Source organism: Nerophis lumbriciformis, linkage group LG20 (genome assembly GCF_033978685.3).
Source record: "Nerophis lumbriciformis linkage group LG20, RoL_Nlum_v2.1, whole genome shotgun sequence".
NCBI classification, from domain to species: domain Eukaryota; kingdom Metazoa; phylum Chordata; class Actinopteri; order Syngnathiformes; family Syngnathidae; genus Nerophis; species Nerophis lumbriciformis.
This window is the reverse complement of record NC_084567.2, coordinates 7,274,661-7,297,161: the sequence shown is the minus strand read 5'-3', so window position 1 is coordinate 7,297,161 and position 22,501 is coordinate 7,274,661. Positions and strand designations below refer to the sequence as shown.

The following is a 22,501-nucleotide window of genomic DNA, read 5'->3' as shown; positions in this document are numbered from 1 at the left end:
ATGTGTCGTCAAGGCTGTTGTTGGATCCATAGGCATTGGCAAGGTCAAGCCAAAGGACAGCCAGGTCTCCTTGATTTTCCCTTGCCTCCCAGATCAGCTGGGTAACCACTCCTGTGTGTTCCAAGCAGCCTGGCATGCCTGGGACTCCTCCCTTCTGCACTGTGGTGTCGATATACGAAATCCTCAGGAGGTACTCTGTCAACCTGTTGGCAAGAATCTTGAAAAAGATCTTGCCTTCCACGCTGAGCAGGGAGATGGTGCGGAACTGCGTGATGTCACTTGCATTCTCCTCCTAAATAACACGTAAACTAACAATAATAGTAACAGTAAATTAAGATGATTATAGCAATATTTTTTCCCAACCCTTGATTAGCAGTCTATTTTCTCTCTTTGTAGCGTTTGATGGACGCTACGTCACTACATGGGTCGAAAAATAGCTAAGCTACAGGAATCACTACGGGTTCAAAAAGGAGCGAGGCTAACGCCACGCTACTGAGAACTGTAGTTAAGCTACATAGCATCACTACTTGTTGTGCACTACTGCCCATCACTGATTCTAACTCGTAAATAAACGATAGCAAAAGTCAGCTAACAATGCAGGTAATGGGGATGCACCCTATTTCGCCTGTAAAAAACTCTTAATAGCCAAACGCTTCCATTAACTTTTTATATACACGCTGTAAGTATATATGTAATGTAATAACAGGCACATTCATAATAACATGTACCATTTACGTTTTTTCATCATTTTTTAATCATTTTAACACCTCTAAAGGCCTTAGTGGCCACATGTGTGGACAGCACCTTTTAGCTCGTATTTTCAAAATTGTGTACACTACTGAATTGGGGTTTTATGGCCCTTATACTTATACTGCATTCTGGTGGTGTCAGAAGAGTATAACATACAATGGAATTTGGGGGAAAAAAGTGTAAAAATAAGAATTGTCATGTCACTAAACATGAAGCACACGTTTGTTACTTATAGACTAAGTACATCATATCGAAGATGATTCTTAGTTTTTATTCTAATTATGGTCCAATAAGCCCAAATAGGAAAGAGAAATAAAAAAAGCATGTAAACAAACAGCTTGGGCCTTAAGATTAAGCAAACGGCAGCGCATTATTTTCACAGACGCATCACAACGTTCGCTATTTCCTTCAACAACACCACCAACTATTACTAATAAAGGCAGACTTCATGAGTGCCATCAAAGAATACTTTAGGACAAATTATGATCAAGAACCATACATTTTTTTGCCTGAATATAAGGAGGATGAGCTACAAGTTTTAGAAGCTGAGTGATAAGCAGATAAAGCAAGAAGCACTATTGCTAAGTGCTAAGTGGACGCCCCGACCAAGATGGCGCCAGTATGTGCTTTGGCCTGCCGTCTCTCGCTGTCAGCTCTGTTCGTTTTTGTGTTGTTTGCGTCTATTTTTGTCTCTGTCAGCTCACTGCTTGTGTATGACCGCCAAACACTGTTGGATCTTTGCCCCTCTCCCACTGATATGATCAACTTCGACGTTGGTTTTTCGACGTCCCAGTCAGCTTTTTCACCTGGCCGGATTCCTGCCTTCCTTTCCCGCCCCCTGGCTCCTGTCCCCCGGCGGAAGCGTTTCCGGCGCCGCGGTAAACGTGGCGGCCAGCTGGTGAAAGTTAGGGCACTCCTGGCCCAGCTTCCCATGGCTTCCCGAAGGAAGAATGGTGTGGTTTCCGGTCTCCTCCTGCACCCACGCTCGCTGGATCCCATTGGTTCCTGGCTTGTTCCTATCGTTGGTTTGGAGGAAGAGGCTTGCCGCCGTTGCTCCTGCTGTCCCCGATTCCCGCCACCTGCGGGCTGTGTGTCGGGCCCCACCCGGATTAACTGCGGCCTTGGACGTGCTGGCCCCCGCCAAGTTCAGTCTTGTGAATGCAAGATCTTTGACAAACAAAACGTTTATCCTGAAGGATTTCTTCACTTCCCGCGGACTGGACTTCCTCTGTGTGACGGAGACATGGCTGAGAGCCGGTGAGTCCGCCCCTCTTAATGAACTTCTGCCTCCGGAGTGTTCCTACTTTAATTCTCCGCGGTCGTCCGGTCGAAAAGGAGGAGGATTAGCAGTCGTTTTTTAAAATGACTTTAAATGCCGTCAGATCCGCCTGCAATCCTCCTTTTCAAGCTTGGAACTGTGCATGTTTGAACTGGGTCTTTCTGATGTCGTCCTGTGTGCCGTCGTCTATCGACCACCCAAGTACCACAAAGACTTTATAACTGACTTTTCTGAATTTCTGGCTGAAATCCTGCCCAAATATGATCGTGTCCTTATTGTGGGTGATTTTAATATTCACACCTGCTGTCCAGACGAGCCGCTTTCCAGGAGCTTCCTGAATGTACTCGACTCATTTAACTTTGTACAGTCTGTGTGTGGTTCTACACATGAACGCGGTATTGCTGGTATACGGAGCTGTGGCCCATAGAAAAAATGGGTAATTAATTAGGTTTGACAGTGTGTCAATGATAGATACTTAGTCTATAGATAGGCCTAACAGTGCAAGACTAGGCCACAAGCTAAAACTAGTCTATAAATAAATAACATTTTACCATTCTGTATTCGGAAGGCGATCTATGTCGTGTGCTACTCCAGCATCAATATCAGCAGCGTCCTCCTGACCGTCACCGTCAGCGTCGGGTTCAAAGCGGGATGGCTCTATCCCTCTCACAGCATCTTCCCTATCTGAATCGCTTCCACTGCCCTCTAGTCCTTCACTCTCACTTTCCTCATCCACAAATCTTTCATCCTCGCTCAAATTAATGGGGAAATCGTCGCTTTCTCGGTCCGAATCGCTCTCGCTGCTGGTGGCCATGATTGTAAACAATGTGCAGATGTGAGGAGCTCCACAACCTGTGACGTCACGCTACTCGTCTGCTACTTCCGGTACAGGCAAGGCTTTTTTATCAGCGACCAAAAGTTGCGAACTTTATCGTCGATGTTCTCTACCAGTGACGTGCAGTCACTAGCGGCAGGTGAGGCGGGCCCTCACCTGCCATCATGGAAAGAAAAAAAATGTAAAAAGAAAAAAAAAAATCTAAATTGTTATATGTATCCAGTGATTATACTATAAAGTTATTTTCCATTTAACTTCACCAGTTTTAGATTATTTTTATTCAAAATCGCTGAATTTTCACATTTGCCGACTGAGAAGAGACGGTGCGGTGAACAGCAGCCGGTTGAGGCACGTCACTCAGTGCCTCACCATGGATTGCGGACTCGGCTAACTGCTGGCCTGCTGTGCAGTGAGACCGTATTGCTATATGAATTATATTATACATTTCCATAGTTTAGTTAGCTGAGGTATATAATGTACAGTGTATTTTGTCAACAACTGTATGTGTGTAACGTATGTCTTGTGCTGAGCAATCATAAAACGGCTGCAAAAGACGCACTGGCTGAGGCTCCAGTAATCCTGCCTCCTGCACCCCCGCCGTAGAATTGTTATATCAACTAAAGCCCACACTTAAACTTTCCACGTGCAAGATTGAATCTATTTAAAAAAGTTATTTCATAAGAAGCCAAAAAGTGCAAAAACAATAATGTTCGTGTTGGAGGAGTTGTGAATGACTGCAGGGCCACAACATTAGGTACACCTGCAGAAAGCAGGTGTACCTAATTCACAACTCCTCCAACACGAACATTATTGTTTTTGCACTTTTTGGCTTCTTATTAAATAACTTTTGTAACCTATTTTCATGGGCTTTCCTCTTTGTGATGTTAAGTTCCTGTTATGCGCTGTTATACAGTATATGCCTTGAGCTCTTATTTTGAAGGCGCTAAGAGCGGAAGTGATGAAACGGAGTGGAGCGGAGGTTTTTGAAAGAAGGTAAATAAAGTGGTCCTCGTGTAAACTGGAGCCTCCGTGTTTGTTATTTTGTAGTTTCATACAGTATAGGCGACATTTATAAACCCTCGGTTTCACTTGTTTAAATAGATTCAATCTTGTACGTGGAAAGTTTAAGTGAAGGCTTTAGTTGCGGCGCATGGACTTCATTTATAAGTAAAGGTAAGACCATAATAACGTTTTTTTTAATTAAATGTGCTTTTTTGTGTGCTACAGTTTGTATGTGTAAAGTTAAAGTTAAGTTAAAGTACCAATGATTGTCACACACACTAGGTGTGATGAAATGTGTCGTCTGCATTTGACCCATCCCCTTGATCACCCCCTGGGAGGTGAGGGGAGCAGTGGGCAGCCGCGGCGCCGCGCCCGGGAATCATTTTTGGTAATTTAACCCCAATTCCAAGCCTTGATGCTGAGTGCCAAGCAGGGAAGAATGCTGGTATGAGCTTTTAAACACAACCCGTTAACTGCTGCCAATCAAATGGTGAATAAGATACTCTTTAGGGTTCATATGTTTGTAAATCTGACTGGGATGAAGTCAGTGCCTCACCAGTCATCAACCTCACCGCACGTCACTGGTATATACTAAATCCTTTCAGCAAAAATATGGCAATATCACGAAATGATCAAGTATGACACATAGAATAATCCAGTTTAAATAAGAAAATCTCATTTTAGTAAGCCTTTAAAACAAGTTTAATGATTATTTCAGGGACAAAACGTGTTTATCCACAAACTCAAAAATGATTTAAAAAAAGAGTGTCTGCAGATGTTTTTAGCACAAAAATATTTAGATGCAAAAATGCCTTTTTCTGAATAAATTAGTGGGTGTGTTTAATCCATACTTGCCAACCCTCCCGGATTTTCCGGGAGACTCCCGAAATTCAGCGCCTCTTCCGAAAACCCCCCGAGACAAATTTTCTCCCGAAAATCTCCCGAAATTCAGGCGGAGCTGGAAGCCACGCCCCCTCCAGCTCCATGCGGACCTGAGTGACGTCAGGTGCGCAACACCACGTAAATCGTTGGCCAACCAAAAAGTAACCCCAGTACGCTATAGCCAACATTCACCAGGAGATGGCAACAGACAAACATAGATCACTCTATTACATTATTCCCCTTTTAGAAATGTATAGAAGTTACTCAAAATAAATAAACAACCCAACCAAAAAATGCAGCAGATCAATTAAAAAAACTGTACTCAAGCCACATTCTTTTTACTTTTTTTTTTAGTACTGAACTCTTAACCCTCATTTGTAAACAATAACATGCTTATTATACAAACAGTATTTGTACACCTTTAACACAGATTTTTATACTGTCTTCAGAGATTCAGTTTTTTTGGTGGTACTCGAAACCTTTCTGGGTACCTGCGAAAGGACAGAGAATAGAACAAGGATGGACAATTCAACCCTTAACTCAACAATGAGTAGATGAGTGTTATGTGTGTGTATATGTGTAAATAAATGAACACTGAAATTCAAATATTTCTTGTATTTATATATATATATATATATATATATATATATATATATATATATATATATATATATATATATATATATACATACATATATATATATAATAAAATAAATATATATACAGCTAGAATTCACTGAAAGTCAAGTATTTCTTTTATTTATATATATATATATATATATATATATATATATATATATATATATATATATATATATATATATATATATATATATAAGAAATACTTGACTTGGTGAATTCTAGCTGTAAATATACTCCTCCCCTCTTAGCCCCGCCCCCAACCACGCCCCCGCCCCCCACCGCCCGAAATCGGAGGTCTCAAGGTTGGCAAGTATGGTTTAATCTCCCAGTTAGGACAAATACAGTAGTTCAGTCACACATACATTCTCACACACACATGATGACGGTCAATAAAGGCGGATTCACGCAGGATTATACCAAGTATCGTTGCTTGCCTACTGTTTACTACTGCTACTAACTTCTAACAGACATTTCAGACATTTTGGATCGAGGTTCTTTGTTTACATTGCTCAAAAAAGTCGGCTAATGTCTATTTTTAGGGCTTGGAATTCAAACAGCTTTCAAATGAGGGAACGCAACACACTCACCTTCATCTTCGCTTTTCAGATTGTTCTCCGTTGGTGGCGCTGATTCTCTTTCATCTTCTCTTTTAGCGGACGTCGCCATCTTAGCATAGCAGTAGTCGTCCATCTTCTAGCACGTCTTCAATCTTCACTTCAGATAACACGCCATCGCTCCACACTCAAAGTCCGTTTCCTGGGCTTAAGAAAAGGTGAATGGTTGAGGTATTTGATGCTATTTTTTAATCTATAAGATCGTAAATGTGAAATTTCTCCGGAAAGCCACATCGCTTAGACAGCCATCTTGGACTTTCCGCTTTGTAATGTTGTGTCGTTCGCGAACGATTCGTTCGAACGAACGAATCTTTTGAGTGACGAATCACTTCATGAACTGATTCGTTCCTTTCTCAGTTCAGTTGAGCTCCGCCGCGACCATGCCGGTATGAGTGGAACTGGCGCATTCTGTGACGTCGGCGAACGACGCAGCCAGCTACTCATCATGGGGGTGGGGGGGAGGGACTGAGTGAACGATTCGTTCACCGCAGATTAACGACATGAATCACTCAGTGAACGACAACGCTCTCGCTCTCTGCTCTGCTTGCCCCAATGCCGCGAGTGATTCTCCTCCCGTCGTGGGGATTTGTTTCATGCCATTGGCATCCGTTCTCCATTCATTCCCCAAGCTAACGGCTAATGTTGACTCAAGCCACATGAAAACAAACACCGTCCCCATTATCTCAACACATAAAGTTATGAGAGTAGAGGAGACAGAAAGAAAGTCAGTGCAGGGCAAGGCTGAGCAGCAGCGACGCGAGGGGGAGGGGCGGGGGGTAAAGTGTAGGGCAGGCTGTTTGAGAAGATTTAAAATAAAAATAATAACTAATGTATGTACATATACATAGGCTATTATTTATCTTGATTTTTTTTATTATTTAAGCTATTTTCTTTTTTATTGCATATTTAAGTTGATATTTCCATTTTTATATTTTTAAATGTAAGCGACAGAAATGTTAGTTTTAATGTTGGCTTTTCTGGCACTTGGTTTAATATGTGTTTTGTTTTATTTAAGGTAGCCTATTTATTTTCTTTTTGTTTGCACATTTAAGTTAATATTTTCTTTGTTATATTTTTAAACGTAGGCTACAGAACATTTAGTTTTTATGTTGGCATTTCTGGCTCTTAATTTATTTGTTTTATTTTGAAGGTATTTATTTTCTTTTTGTTTGCATATTTAAGTTTACATTTTCTTTGCTACAGAACATTTAGTTTTTATGTTGGTATTTGTTAAGGGTTTCTTAATTTAATATTTGTTTTTGCACTTAACAAACGAGGCCTATTTATTTAACTGTTGATTGCAGGCATTTTAGTAGGCTATTACTATTTTTTTATTTCGCACTTTTATTTATTTCTTATTTTCATTACAGTGCAATAAAACCATACTTGCCAACCCTCCCGGATTTTCCGGGAGACTCCCGAAATTCAGCGCCTCTCCCAAAAACAAATATTCTCCTGAAAATCTCCCGGTTTTCAGCCGGAGCTGGAAGCCACGCCCCCTCCAGCTCCATGCGGACCTGAGTGAGGACAGCCTTTTTTCATGACTGGAGGACAACAGGGTGACAAGAACTAAATTATCCAGACTAGAGATAAATTGTATTATTATGTTTATCTTACCTAAAAATAAATATAATTATTAATTAAAAAAAAAAAAAAAATACATTTTTACTATATTTTGCTAAAAACATCAAAATTAATTGTATTTTTCTTTGTATTTTTTCCCTGACTCCTTATTACATCCAGCCATAGAAATATACATTAAAATAAACATATCTGAAATAATTGATTTTAAATTATCATAATAATTCATTTAAAATGACCATATTTAATTATTAAAATAATTGCTTGTTTATCAACAACTTTAGCATTTTATTCATTACATTTTGAAACTCTCAGAAGCCAAGTTATGTTATATTCCTTAATATTTATTTATGCAAGTTTGAAGTATCAATTATCCAAACAGTTTTGTTTGCATATTTTCAGGATGTAGATCTCTCTCTCTCTCTCTCTCTCTCTCTCTTTCTCTCTCTACACTTAAAGAAAGCAAATTAACAATCAGAATAGTTAACAAGATAAAAAAAAAAATGAATAAATAAATGAATACAAAAAATAAAAAATGAATATATGAAATACAATATTTTTTACATACCGTATTTTCCGCACCATTAGCCGCACCTAAAAACCACAATTTTACTCAAAAGCTGACAGTGCGGCTTTTAACCCGGTGCGCTTTATATATGGATAAATATTAAGATTCATTTTCATAAAGTTTCGGTCTCGCAACTTCGGTAAACAGCCGCCATCTTTTTTCCCGGTAGAACAGGAAGAGCTTCTTCTTCTACGCAAGCAACCGCCAAGGTAAGCACCCGCCCCCATAGAACAGGAAGCGCTTCTTCTTCTACTGTAAGCAACCACCCGCCCGCGTAGAAGAAGAAAAAGCGCGCGGATATCACCGTACGTTTCATTTCCTTTGTGTGTTTACATCTGTAAAGACCACAAAATGGCTCCTACAAAGCGACAAGGATCCGGTTCATGAAAAGACGCAATCTCTCCATCCGCACACGGATTACTACCGTATTTCACAGCAACTGATATTCCTGTGAACCGCACTGTGGAACGGGAGCACGTACGGTGAATATTCGCACCACAGGGAATGAGAAGTCATCCTTCACTGTGGTTCTAGCTTGCCATGCTAATGAAACTTCCACCCATGGTGATATTCAAAAGGAAAACCTTGCCAAAAGAGACCTTTCCAGCCGGCGTCATCATAAAAGCTAACTCGAAGGGATGGATGAAGAAAAGATGAGCGAGTGGTTAAGGTAAGTTTAAGTTTACGCGAAGAGGCCGGGTGGCTTTTTTCACGCAGCTCTGTCCATGTTGATATACGTATGTTTGTGATTGCACATTTGCGTACATTTTGGGAGTGAACAGAGTTGTTAGAACGCTGGTTTTTAATATATTATTAAAGTTTGACTGACCTATCTGACTGTTTTTTTGACATTCCTTTAGCGCAGTTAGATGCGGCTTACAACACCGGGCGGCTTATAGGTGGACAAAGTTTTGAAATATGCCGTTCATTGAAGGCGCAGCTTTTAACCCAGGGCGCCTTATGGTGCGGAAAATACGGTACATAAACACAAAATAAAACGTGTCAACAAGTTGCATAAAATAAATTAAAAATACAATATAAATAAGGCACTGCACAAAACAAGATATCAAACCAGTATGACTTTAACAACTATATTACAAAAAAAGGGGATCCTACAGAGTTCTCTATTTGTGCTTTTTAATATTGCATTAACTAGAATGACTTACACATTACTGCACACCACCCCCTCATCAACCTCACATCACCTGCTACAGCCTTACTCTCCTAGTCTTTCTTGCAGCAACGTCATCTACAACATCATCATATGACAACTGATTTGAGACCACATGATTTATGCTTATGATGGAAAGTCCACTGAGACGTTCTTGCATCATAGTAGATCTCAGGTAGGTTTTAATGAGTTTGAGCTTCGACAAGCTTCTTTCAGCAGCAGCCACTGTAACAGGAAGAGTGGCAGAGATTCTCAGAGCAACCCACATGTTGGGGTAAATTTCTGCCAGCTTCTTCTCATGCAGGAAGGTTTAGCATTCATTATGCCTTCAACCTCTATCAAAGTTGTCAGTAATACTGGTTCAGGGACTGTTTGGTCTTTGAGAACCACTCTTGAGTGCTGTCTAAATGGATTTTACCTCTCTCTCCCATGTGCCCCCAAAATGTGGTGCGCATGGAGGATTGAATCGGAATGAAATCTGGTGCTCTGAAAGTTGCTCTCTCAACTATGGTTCCATTGAAGCAACTCCTTCACGTAATTCACGCTCTCCACCAACAAAGTTGGTACCATTGTCCATGAGGAGTTCAAAGGGTTTGCCGTGTTGTGAGATGAATCTTCTTAAGGATAGCAGGAATGCGTCCGTATCAAGATTCTCCAGTAGTTCCAAGTGTGCAGAGCGAGTTGTCATGCACTTACAGATGATACCCCATCTTTTCTCTGTGTGGCGCCCAATTTTCACTTGAAGAGGTCCAAAGCAATCAACTCCGGTTGAGTAGAAAGGTGGCTTATGAAGTCGCAGTCGAGCAGGTGGGTAATCAGCCATTTTAGGAATGTCAGGCTTGGCTTTACAACAACGATATTCTAGACATGTACTGATATGCTGATGTTTCCATATTGCTTCTTTGCCCCTTAAGATCTAAAATTTACGTCGTATTTCAGCAAGAACTCTTTCTGGACCAGGGTGCAACAGTACTTCATCATGATCCTTTATGACAAGCTTTGTCACGTGGTGGCTTGGATCCAATATTATAGGATGGATTCTCTCCCAATCGCAACCGTCCACCAACTCTGAGTAATCCTGTGGCTCCTTCGTATTCTGGGGAAAGTGATGCAATTCGACTGTCTGAAGGCGGAGACCGTCCAGCCTTGAGCTCTCTCAACACTTCTGGAAAACAACGTCCTTGAACCCTTTGCAATATAAGCTTTTCCGCTTGCAGAAAATCCGCGGCGGAAGGTGGGGATGAAGCCCCAGCATCAGCCGCCCCATGAAGGGAGCTAGCTGTCTCTTGTAGAAGCTGTTTCCATGTGGAGAACTTACTGAAATCAGTAAGCTGAGTGGATGAAGCACTGGAAATAGTTCCAACGAAGGTGGATTTCCTCAGCTCTGTAGCATCCGGTTCCGGTTCCGGTTCCGTATATGGGGATTCAGTGGTAACGTGCAGACAGGAAGGCTGATGGGAAGATACGGAGATCACAGCCGGACCTTGTAGGGACCAGCCTAGGTTGGTACAGACTGCTATGGGGCCGCCAGATGGGCCTGCTCGCACCGGCTCTGTAGGAGCAAGTAGCTGAGACATCAGAACCTATGAGGAGTAGCGGTTGCGCTCAATGGATAGGCAGCAAAATAAGGTCCTCATTCGGGCGGAAGGCGGCGTACACCCTGGACAAGACGCCACCTCATCAAAAATAAGACCACGACAACTTCAGATTGTTTTCTTTATTTGACGTCGGCCCAAAATAGAACAAGCACATTCTGAAAATGAACATACCACAAATAATACTCTTGACAAAACACTTCAAGTTAGTTAAACATTTAGAAGAAACAAATGGTGCATTTTCAGTAACACCTTGAAGAACACAATGAATTTAGACTTAATCTCAGTGTTTGTACAAAGCAATTAAACTAAGTCATAACCAATCTAGGATTGAACAAAAAAACTATATAAAGCATGAATAAAAATTATTCTATGTATCAACTACCTCATTTGTCATTTCCACATATTAATCCTGTGCTAACTCAACAAACCATACAAACTGAGGTAGAAACTATTCAAGAGTGTTGAGTTACTTCCTGTCTTCTAGACATAATGTGTATTGATGAAAAATAAAAGCTGTGCAATGTGTGAACAATTTCAACAAAGCACAAGTAAAAAGTTCAAAGACTGACAGTATTGCAGTAAATCACACACTGTTCACTTTCTTTACATTTGCACAGAAGACAATCATTTTCACAGAACTATATCAGTGTGCAGTGTCTCATGCTGCATTTTAAGTGGGGTTACTGATTGCTTATTTTACTCCTGTTGGGATGAGGGGGAGGAGTCGTGTACCTCTTGCTTGGTATACTTGCTCGTCTTAGTATAAACTATTTGCTTGCCTAACAACATTACTATTGCGACATCCAGTGGACACAATTAGAACAGCAGTTTCTTTCTTGAAAAAATGCAACTAAATTTTAAATTCGCAAACTCGTATCGCGGGCCGGATTGAACCTGTTATGCCCGAATGTCGCGGGAGGTGGGGGTTGGGTTTTGGGTGTTAATTGTTCATATGTCTCTGATTTGCACATCAATCACTCTGAGGAGTAAAGGTTGGCAGTTTGTTATGCAAACAGTTACCCAGCATCATTTATGCGTCAACATCAGTTTTGATACATCTCAACTCTGCAGTGAAAAAGGGTGTAGTGCAGGTTTTTGAGCGTACACAAACTTGACACATGAGGCCCCAGGTCCCTGGACTGAAGAAGGAGTAACCAAGCACTTGAAGCATCATCTATCTTACTGTTCAGGAAGGTTTCAGATACAGAGAAGACATGGGGTTATGAGTAGATAAGATTATGCTCCAAAAAATACAAGTTTGTATGAATACCTCAGATATTTGTGAAAGAAGCAGTGAGGAGGTCCTGGGTAGGGTGGATGTCGCCACATATGAGCAACATACCACAAACTTAACAGCTAATTGGTTATTTTCCCTTGTGTGTTCTCATGTGTTTTACTGCGTCTGCATTATGTGGGAACCTTTTACAGCAGACTGAACAACTAAATGGTTTTTCACCTGTGTGTGTTCTCATGTGTTCAGTCAAATGGCTCTTAATAGAAAAGTTTTCACCACAAATCAAACAGTTAAATGGTTTTTCACCTGTGTGTCTTCTCATGTGTTCAGTCAAAGAGCTATTTCGAGAAAATATTTTGCCACAAACTGAACAATTACATGTTTTTTCCCCTGTGTGTGTTCTCATGTGTAGAGTCAAACGGCAATTTTGAGAAAATCTTTTGCCACAAACTAAACATTTAAATGGTTTCTCACCTGTGTGTGTTTTCATGTGTTGAGTCAAACGGCAATTTCGATAAAAACTTTTACCACAAACTGAACAATTAAATGGTTTTTCACCTGTGTGTGTTCTCATGTGTTGAGTCAAATTGCAATTGTGAGAAAAGCTTTTGCCACAAACTGAACAATTAAATGTTTTTTCACCTGTGTGTGTTGTCATGTGTTGAGTTAAATGGACATTTTGAGAAAAGCCTTTGCCACAAACTGAACAAATAAATGTTTTTTCACCTGTGTGTGTTTTCATGTGTTTAGTCAAAGACCTATTTTGAGAAAAGCTTTTTCCACAAACTGAACAATTAAAAGGTTTTTCACCTGTGTGTGTTCTCATGTGTTCAGTCAAATCACTATTTTGAGAAAAGCTTTTTCCACAAAATGAACAATTAAACGTTTTTTCACCCGTGTGTGTTCTCATGTGTTGAGTCAAACGGCAATTTAGAGGAAAGCTTTTGCCACAAACTAAACATTTAAATGGTTTCTCACCTGTGTGTGTTTTCATGTGTTGAGTCAAACTGCTATTTTGATTAAAGCTTTTACCACAAACTGAACAATAACATGTTTTTTCACCTATGTGTGTTCTCATGTGTTGAGTCAAACGGCTATTTAGAGCAAAGCTTTTGCCACAAACTAAACATTCAAATGGTTTTTCACCCGTGTGTGTTTTCATATGTGCAGTCAAAGTGCAATTTTGAGAAAAGCTTTTTCCACAAACTGAACAATTAAATGGTTTTTCACCTGTGTGTGTTCTCATATGTTGAGCCAAATTGCTCTTTCTTGTAAAACTTTTAGCACAAACTGAGCAGTTCAAACATGATTGACCTCTCTTCTTTGAAGAGCATTCAGAGTGTTTGTTGTCAGTGTGAGTCCTCATATCACCTTCACAGTCTTTATCGCTGCTCAAAGGTTCTTCAACCTCGTCTTCAGCCTCACTATCTGATAGTGGAGCTAAGAGGTTGTCTACTTGTGGTTTCTCTTCAACATTTTCAGTCTTCAGAGAGAGAATACTCAGTGGAAACTTGGTGTAATCAGCTTCCTCTCGTCCTAGAAGACACTCTCCCTCCTGAGTGATGCAGAGTTCCTCCTCTTCCTTTTTAATGCAGGGTGGTTGTGGAGTCTCCTGCTTCAAAGTGGAGCTCCCCCCTAACTGAGGGGAAACTTCTTCTGGATTACCGATCAGCTGCTGGAGGTCTGCAAGACACAAACAACAAAATCACACTTTCTTCTATGTACTGTACGTGTGTGTAGTAGGGTTGTACAGTATACTGCTACAAATAAAGTATTGTGCTACTAATCAATTGAAATCGGTACTATACCACCTTTGAAAAGTACCGGTACCGTTCTTTCATCTGAATGCGGCTGTGCCTACAGAGCCGAGGCACATGATGTTGAGTGTGTCAAAACGCACACACAAAATGCATACAAGCAATAACATGGTGGAGAGGAAGAAAGGAAACAAAGGACAATTCTACAGGTTAATAAAGAGGGTGTGTGAAGTGCAATATGGAGGTATTTGGGCTTCTAAACTAACAATAAAGGTGACACTTTAAACAGGGAGCCGCCGCTCTGCAAGGGTTGCTTTACACCTTTCCTGTTTGTGGGCTCCCAGATCGTGGTCGAGGAGCGCAGGGGAGACGTTCCCTCCAGGGCCCATGTTTTGTCGGGGGTAACACTGGGTCCATAAAGTTCCGCTCTTTGGTCGGAAGGACAAGGCCGTCGATTAGTTACAATTTGCTCACTTTATTTATTATTTCCACAGGGCACAACCGGACATCCACCATGCTATTAAAAATCCTGCATCTGCTACCACTACCTCTCCTTACTTGCCCACTCACTTATTCACGTCACTCACCCCACATACTGCCACTCTTAAAAGGTACACACACACATACACTACTCTCACAACAGCTGCTTTAAAACACGCCTTGCCAAACAAATGTGGTGATTAGTATTACCACCTTTGCTTCAGACTTAGGTCAACATTTAAATAATAAGCATTCAGATCTGCACAAGGAGTTTAAATAGTGACAGGTATAATGTAGTTGTTACACCTGTCCTGCTGCTCTCTCCTTACTCGCCCGCTCACTCACTGACGTCACTCAGACAACACGTTGACATTCTCACAAACACACATACTACTCTCATAAGTTAACCAGCTCCCCTGCTGTGCACATGTAGATACGTAGACGTGCACACAGCTGCTTGGCTTGATGCCAAATACAAACCCCGTTTCCATATGAGTTGGGAAATTGTGTTAGATGTAAATATAAACGGAATACAATGATTTGCAAATCCTTTTCAACCCATATTCAATTGAATGCACTACAAAGACAAGATATCTGATGTTCAAACTCATAAACATTATTTTTTTTTGCAAATAATAATTAACTTAGAATTTCATGGCTGCAACTTGTGCCAAAGTAGTTGGGAAAGGGCATGTTCACTACTGTGTTACATCACCTTTTCTTTTAACAACACTCAATAAACGATTGGAAACTGAGGAAACTAATTGTTGAAGCTTTGAAAGTGGAATTATTTCCCATTCTTGTTTTATGTAGAGCTTCAGTCGTTCAACAGTCCGGGGTCTCCGCTGTCGTATTTTACACTTCATAATGCGCCACACATTTTCGATGGGAGACAGGTCTGGACTACAGGCGGACCAGGAAAGTACCCGCACTCTTTTTTTACGAAGCCACGCTGTTGTAACACGTGCTGAATGTGGCTTGGCATTGTCTTGCTGAAATAAGCAGCGGCGTCCATGAAAAAGACGGCGCTTAGATGGCAGCATATGTTGTTCCAAAACCTGTATGTACCTTTCAGCATTAATGGTGCCTTCACAGATGTGTAAGTTACCCATGCCTTGGGCACTAATGCACCCCCATGCCATCACAGTAGCTGGCTTTTGAACTTTGCGTCGATAACAGTCTGGATGGTTCGCTTCCCCTTTGGTCCGGATGACACGATGTCAAATATTTCCAAAAACAATTTGAAATGTGGACTTGTCAGACCACAGAACACATTTCCACTTTGCATCAGTCCATCTTAGATGATCTCGGGCCCAGAGAAGCCGGCGGCGTTTCTGGATGTTGTTGATAAATGGCTTTCGCTTTGCATAGTAGAGCTTTAACTTGCACTTACAGATGTAGCGACAAACTGTATTTAGTGACAGTGCTTTTCTGAAGTGTTCCTGAGCCCATGTGGTGATATCCTTTAGAGATTGATGTCGGTTTTTGATACAGTGCCGTCTGAGGGATCGAAGGTCACGGTCATTCAATGTTGGTTTCCGGCCATGCTGCTTACTTGGAGTGATTTCTCCAGATTCTCTGAACCTTTTGATGATATTATGGACCGTAGATGTTGAAATCCCTAAATTTCTTGCAATTGCACTTTGAGAAACGTTGTTCTTAAACTGTTTGACTATTTGCAACCGCAGTTGTGGACAAAGGGGTGTACCTCGCCCCATCCTTTCTTGTGAAAGACTGAGCATTTTTGAGAAGCTGTTTTTATACCCAATCATGGCACCCACCTGTTCCCAATTTGCCTGTTCACCTGTGGGATGTTCCAAATAGATGTTTGATGAGCATTCCTCAACTTTATCAGTATTTATTGCCACCTTTCCCAACTTCTTTGCCACATGTTGCTGGCATCAAATTCTAAAGTTAATGATTATTTGCAAAAAAAATAAAAAATGTTTATCAGTTTGAACATCAAATATGTTGTATTTGTAGCATATTCAACTGAATATGGGTTGAAAATGATTTGAAAATCATTTTATTCCGTTCATATTTACATCTAACACAATTTCCCAACTCATATGGAAACAGGATTTGTATTAGCGCAGTTAAAACTGCCCAATTAGCAGTCAACTAATGACTTACAGCATTACTACCTTGAGCACGCCCGATCTCGTCCGATCTTGGAAGTTAAGCAGGGTCGGGCCTGGTTAGTACTTGGATGGGAGACCGCCTGGGAATACCAGGTGCTGTAAGCTTGAGCGCGGCGACGGTCTGTAGGAACCTGCTGCCACACGTTGCGACCACCGAAGACAGCAAGAACTCGACTCGGTGAAAGAAACAACGTGAGTATGGCTCCCTGCTCTTCGTGCACCGTTCTCATGGATAGGTCGGTCCTACTAGAGGACCTTGTCCGCCAACTAGAGCAGAGTAATTTTGTAACTTTGGACGCGGCGGACACTAGCATTAGCAGTAGCGAGCTGACTAGCCCAGTTTGTAGCAGCCCTAAGCGGCCTACAAGCAAAGGTGAACCGGTTGAGACGCATAATAGATTTAGCCTTTTAGCTAGTCCTACACCCCAGGCTACCGGGCACCCTTAGTCATAGGGGTCTCCATCACCCGAAACAAACAGCTTAGCAAACCAGCCATAATTAAGTGTATTCCCAGGGTCAGAGCACCTGACATTGAAGCTAATTTTAAACTCGCAGCAGGCCTTGTAAACTTGTACGACAGGCCAATTGCACCTCTATAGCTACGCAAACATAGTTGTACACGTTGGCTCCAATGACACTAGGATGAGCCAGTCAGAGATTACAAAGAGGAACATAGCTAAGACTTGTAATCTCGCCAGAAAGATGTCCAGGCATCGAGTACTTGTCTCTGGGCTCCTGCCTGCGAGAGGCAATGATGAGAGGTATAGCAGATTAGTCTCGCTTCAACAGGAGGGTTATTTGTAAATGCTTGCTTTTAAATAGACCCCCCTTTTAGACCAGTTGATCTGCCCTCTCTTTTCCGCTCTGCCCCCCTCTCCTGCGTGGAGAGGTTATTAGGTGACCCCAGATGACGCACGACCTGTTCCAAGGACCCGGGGTGAACCACTCATCTGTGCATCAGTTGGGGACGTCTCTGCGCTGCTGACTTGTCTCCATTCAAGATGATCTCCTGCTGGCCCCACTATGGACTGGACTCTCACACTATTAACTAGATCCACTATGGACTGGACTCTCACACTATTAACTAGATCCACTATGGACTGGACTCTCACACTATTAACTAGATCCACTATGGACTGGACTCTCACACTATTAACTAGATCCACTTTACGTCCATTGCACCGGTCGCAAAGGTTTCTCGTTGTTCCCATTGAGTTTTTTCTTGCCCTGATGTGGGATCTGAGCCGAGGATGTCATTGTGGCTTGTGCAGCCCTTTGAGAAATTTGTGATTAAGGAATATATCAATAAACTTTGATTGATTGAACACTTATATAGTTTTTCATCTGTGTTTGTTCTGATGTGTTGAGTCAAAGAGGTATTTTGAGAAAAGCTTTCGCCACAGACTGTACAATTAATATTTTTCCCCTTGTGTGTGTTCTCATGTGTCGAGTCAAATAGGTTTTTCAAGAAAAGCTTTCGCCACAAACTGGACAATTAAATGGTTTTTCCACCTGTGTGTGTTCTCATGTGTCGAGTCAAAGAGCTTTTTTGAGAAAAGCTTTTGCCACAAACTGAGCAGCTCGAACATTTTTACCTTCACAGTCTTTATCGCTGCTCAAAGGTTCTTCAACCTCGTCTTCGCCTTGTGGTTTCTCTTCATCATCTTCAGTCTTCACAAAGATAACATTCAGTGGAAACTTGGTGTAATCAGCTTCCTCTCGTCCTAGAAGACACTCTCCCTCCTGAGTGATGCAGAGTTCCTCCTCTTCCTTTTTAATGCAGGGTGGTTGTGGAGTCTCCTGCTTCAAAGTGGAGCTCCCCCCTAACTGAGGGGAAACGTCTTCTGGATTACCAATCAGCTGCTGGACGTCTGCAAGACACAAACAACAAAAACACACTTTCTTCTATGTACTGTATGTGTGTGTAGTAGGGTTGTTCGGTATAACCACAGGTTCAAAAAAGGATCTCGGCTAACGCCACGCTACTGGGAACTGTAGTTAAGCTACATAGCGTCACTACTTGTTGTGCACTACTGCCCATCACTGATTCTAACTCGTAAATAAACGCAAGCAAAAGTCAGCTAACAATGCAGGTAAAGGGGATGCACTCTATTTTTTCTATAAAAATACTCTAAAAAAATATCCAGCAACTTTTTATATGCATGCTGTAAGTATATATGTAATGTAATAACAGGCACATTCATAATAACATGTAATATTTACGTATTTCATAATTTTTTATCATTTTAAGCAAACGGCGGCACATTACTTTCACAGTTCGCTATTTCCTTCAACAACACCACCAACTATTACTAATAAAGGCAGACTTCATGAGTGCCATCAAAGAATACTTGGGGAGAAATTATGATCCAGAACCTTATATTTTTGAGCCTGAAAATAAGGAGGATGAGCTACAAGTTTTAGAAGCTGACTGATAAGCAGATCACTTAAATAGCACTATTGAAAAACAAAAAATACAAACTATATACCATCCAATCTCGATGAATATCACTTTTTATTTAAATTAAGGCAGATTTTCCGGTGCAGGATAATAGCGAGTACAGTTGCATCCCTACTATTTACTACCATACTTGCCAACCCTCCCGAATTTTCCGGGAGACTTCCGAATTTCAGTGCCTCTCCCGAAAATCTCCCAGGACAACCATTCTCCCGAATTTCTCCCGATTTCCAGCTGGAGTTAAGGCACGCCCCCTCCAGGCCCGTGCGGACCTGAGTGAGGACAGCCTGTCGTCACGTCCGCTTTTCCTTCATATAAACAAGAAGGAGACGAAGCAGAAGAAAGAAGAAGAGACAGTCATGGCGACAACGAGTGAAAGAGAATAGAACGAGGATGGACAATTCAACCCTAAACTCACTCCTTTCCTGCAAATTCAATTTCACATATGCTGCCGGTAATAGAGTGATCTAAGTTGTTTGTCGCCATCTCCTGGTGAATGTTGGGTATAATGTTCTGTGGTTACTTTTTGGTTGGCCAACGGTTTACGTTGTATTGTGCACCCTGACGGCAAGTGTGGGAGTCGGTTCTGAAGTATGAAGTAAAGAGACCTAACTTCATCACCTCGCCTGGTTATTGACTCCAACCCAGAATATTACACTGCCCATACATATACTCCTTCAAAGGCTGTGCTACTGGCTGCAAAGCATTGCACTTTCAAATACAACAATGAGTAGAGGAGTGTTATGTGTGTATACGTGTAAATAAATTAACACTGAATTTCAAGTATTTCTTTTATATATATATATATATATATATATATATATATATATATATATATGTGTGTGTGTGTATATATATAGCTAGAATTCACTGAAAGTCAAGTATTTATTTGATATGTATATATATATATATATATATATATATATATATATATATATATATATATATATATATACATAAGAAATACCTGAATGTCAGTGTATTCTAGCTATAAATATACTCCTGCCCCCTTATCCCCCCCAAATCTCCCGTATTCGGAGGTCTCAAGGTTGGCAAGTATGTTTACTAGCACAGTATCTTGTAACAGACATTTCCGCCATGTTTGATGGAGGTAATATATGCTCACAGCTGACAACTGTCATTTTGTTATATCTATAATTGTGTTTACTAGAGGTGTAACAGTAACAGTTTTTATATTTAATAAAAGTACATTAAAGTAGTTTGAATTTGAGGTACCGTAAAATAATGCGCACCAACACATTACACAAGTTTAATGATTATTTCAGGGCTAAAATGTTTTCATCCACAAACTCAAAAATGGTTTCAACAAAAAGTGTCTGCTGAGTTTTTTAGTACATGTTGTATCAGAGGGTGAGAAACTTTGCAGAAACAAACAAAAAGGCTGATTGAAAAATATTAAAACACAGGATGACGGTCAATAAAGGCGGATTCACGCAGGATTATACCAAGTATCGTTGCTTGCCTACTGTTTACTACTGCTACTAACTTCTAACAGACATTTCAGACATTTTGGATCGAGGTTCTTTGTTTACATTGTTTGTTCTATTTTTAGGGCTTGGAATTCAAACAGCTTTCAAATGAGGGAACGCAACACACTCACCTTCATCTTTCGTCTTTATCTCCGTTGGTGATTTGCTGGAAGTTGATTCTCTTTCATCTTCTCTTTTAGCGGACGTCGCCATCTTAGCATAGCAGTAGTCGTCCATCTTCTATCACGTCTTCAATCTTCACTTCACATAACACGCCATCGCTCCACACTCAAAGTCCGTTCGGTGGGCTTAAGAAAAGGCGAATAGCTAAAGGAATTTGATGCTATTTTTGAATCTATAAGATCGTAAATGTGAAATTTCTCCGGATAGCCACGCCGCTTAGTCCGCCATCTTGGACTTTCCGCTTTGCCAATGTTCAAAGTGTTTGCGCATGCGCCGGGAGTTTGCAACTTCCGATCTAAACAATAAAATACCTTTTAAATAACTAGCGGCCATTTTCATCTTTTCTTACATTTCTGGCTCATAATTGAAGTGCTCCTTATCGCGAAAACATTTTTGATATCAAAATATTCTGGAGATAGAAATTCAACAAAAATCGACAATGTTGTATTCTGTCTTTTAGTGGGTTCAAGCAAACGGCAAGTTGTTTGACAAAGTAAGTCTTGTGAAAGTGTGAAACTCACACTACCCCAGTATACATTTTCAACATTATAGCATTTCACCCTTTTGAGGTTTTTTCCTCCTGACTTTTATCAGTAATATCCTCATTGAAGGATGACTTGTACTCGACCTCGGACCAACTGCACTCAGTGAGGAAACAAACACGCTCACATAAATATTGCTCTTATTGCAAGCATAGACAGCAGAACACTTCTATTTTCACTTTTGTACACTGACTTTAGCAAACTTGCCAACCCTCCCGAATTTTCCGGGAGACTCCCGAATTTCAGTGCCCCTCCTGAAAATCTCCCGGGACAACCATTCTCCCGAATTTCTCCTCATTTTATACCGGACCAGAGTGAGGACAGCCTGTCGTCACGTCCACTTTTCCTCCATATAAACAGCGTGCCTGCCCAGTCACGTTATAACATCTACGGCTTTTGGAGCTCAGTGCGCAACTGCACACACAACAAGAAGGAGACTATTATATATGTCTCCGTTATCCATAGGTTTATCTATAACCCATAAAGTAGGCAGGCACGGAGCTATTGCTCAGCGTGTGTTTATTCCAGCCGGCACGTTAATACACTGACACACAACATCCGGTTTCCCATCATGCATTGCTTCAAAACTACGGTAAGTATTAATGTTAAAAAAACATAACAGAGACGAAGCAGAAGAACGAAAAAGAGACAGTTATGGCAACAACGAGTAAGATGAAGAAGTACGCTTGCAAGTTCCAAAATGATTGGAAACAAGAAATTCAGTTCATCCAGGACAGCTCGAAGGGGAAGGGGTATGCTAGGGAGAGATGGAAGATTCCAGACTCTGGTGCATTTGATGAAGGCAGTAAAGAAGCCAAGTGACCAGTGAAGAATGTTGGAGATAAGAGTTGGAAGCATGAACTTTCACCCAGTTTCAACTGGACTCAGAACACACAATGAGAGGCACAAGCATATCTATATTAAACATTTCTTAATCACTTCATCCTTCATTATCTTAATCATATCCCAACACTACTCCTTTTCGGACGTGCTGTAATAAAACAACTGGAATTGTGTGTTATATCGTATGCATGTTCGAAATGAACTGAAACTGAACTGAACTGAAAATATACCATACTTGCCAACCCTCCCGGATTTTCCGGGAGACTCCCGAAATTCAGCGCCTCTCCCGAAAACCTCCCGGGACAAATTTTCTCCCGAAAATCTCCCGAAATTCAGGCGGAGCTGGAGGCCACGCCCCCTCCAGCTCCATGCGGACCCGAGTGACGTGTTGACAACCTGTTCACACGTCCGCTTTCCCACAATATAAACAGCTAATGATGGAGGGCGAGTT

At 41.1% G+C, this 22,501-nt stretch overlaps 4 protein-coding genes and 1 non-coding gene across 5 annotated transcripts in view; 1 reads left to right on the top strand and 4 right to left on the bottom strand.

Annotated features, from left to right (window-relative positions):
- Positions 1-6,115, bottom strand: part of LOC133619309 (uncharacterized) — a 29,721-nt gene extending 23,606 nt beyond the window's left edge. The window contains exon 1 of the mRNA XM_061980277.2: positions 5,978-6,115. Coding sequence (XP_061836261.1) covers positions 5,978-6,080 — 103 coding nt within the window. The 5' untranslated portion in view covers positions 6,081-6,115. The remainder of the gene's footprint in view (positions 1-5,977) is intronic.
- Positions 1-22,501, bottom strand: part of LOC133619319 (uncharacterized) — a 455,654-nt gene that overhangs the window by 263,410 nt on the left and 169,743 nt on the right. The gene's annotated exons all lie outside the window — the stretch shown is intronic.
- LOC133619862 (uncharacterized) overlaps positions 1-22,501 on the bottom strand; it is a 498,075-nt gene that overhangs the window by 448,909 nt on the left and 26,665 nt on the right. The gene's annotated exons all lie outside the window — the stretch shown is intronic.
- Positions 11,480-22,501, bottom strand: part of LOC140679617 (uncharacterized) — a 49,003-nt gene continuing 37,981 nt past the window's right edge. Inside the window, exon 2 of the mRNA XM_072915409.1 lies at positions 11,480-13,839. Coding sequence (XP_072771510.1) covers positions 12,287-13,839 — 1,553 coding nt within the window. The 3' untranslated portion in view covers positions 11,480-12,286. The remainder of the gene's footprint in view (positions 13,840-22,501) is intronic.
- On the top strand, positions 16,521-16,639 carry LOC133619891 (5S ribosomal RNA). Its single transcript, XR_009817472.1, has one exon. It is a non-coding gene; the product is annotated as a 5S ribosomal RNA (ribosomal RNA).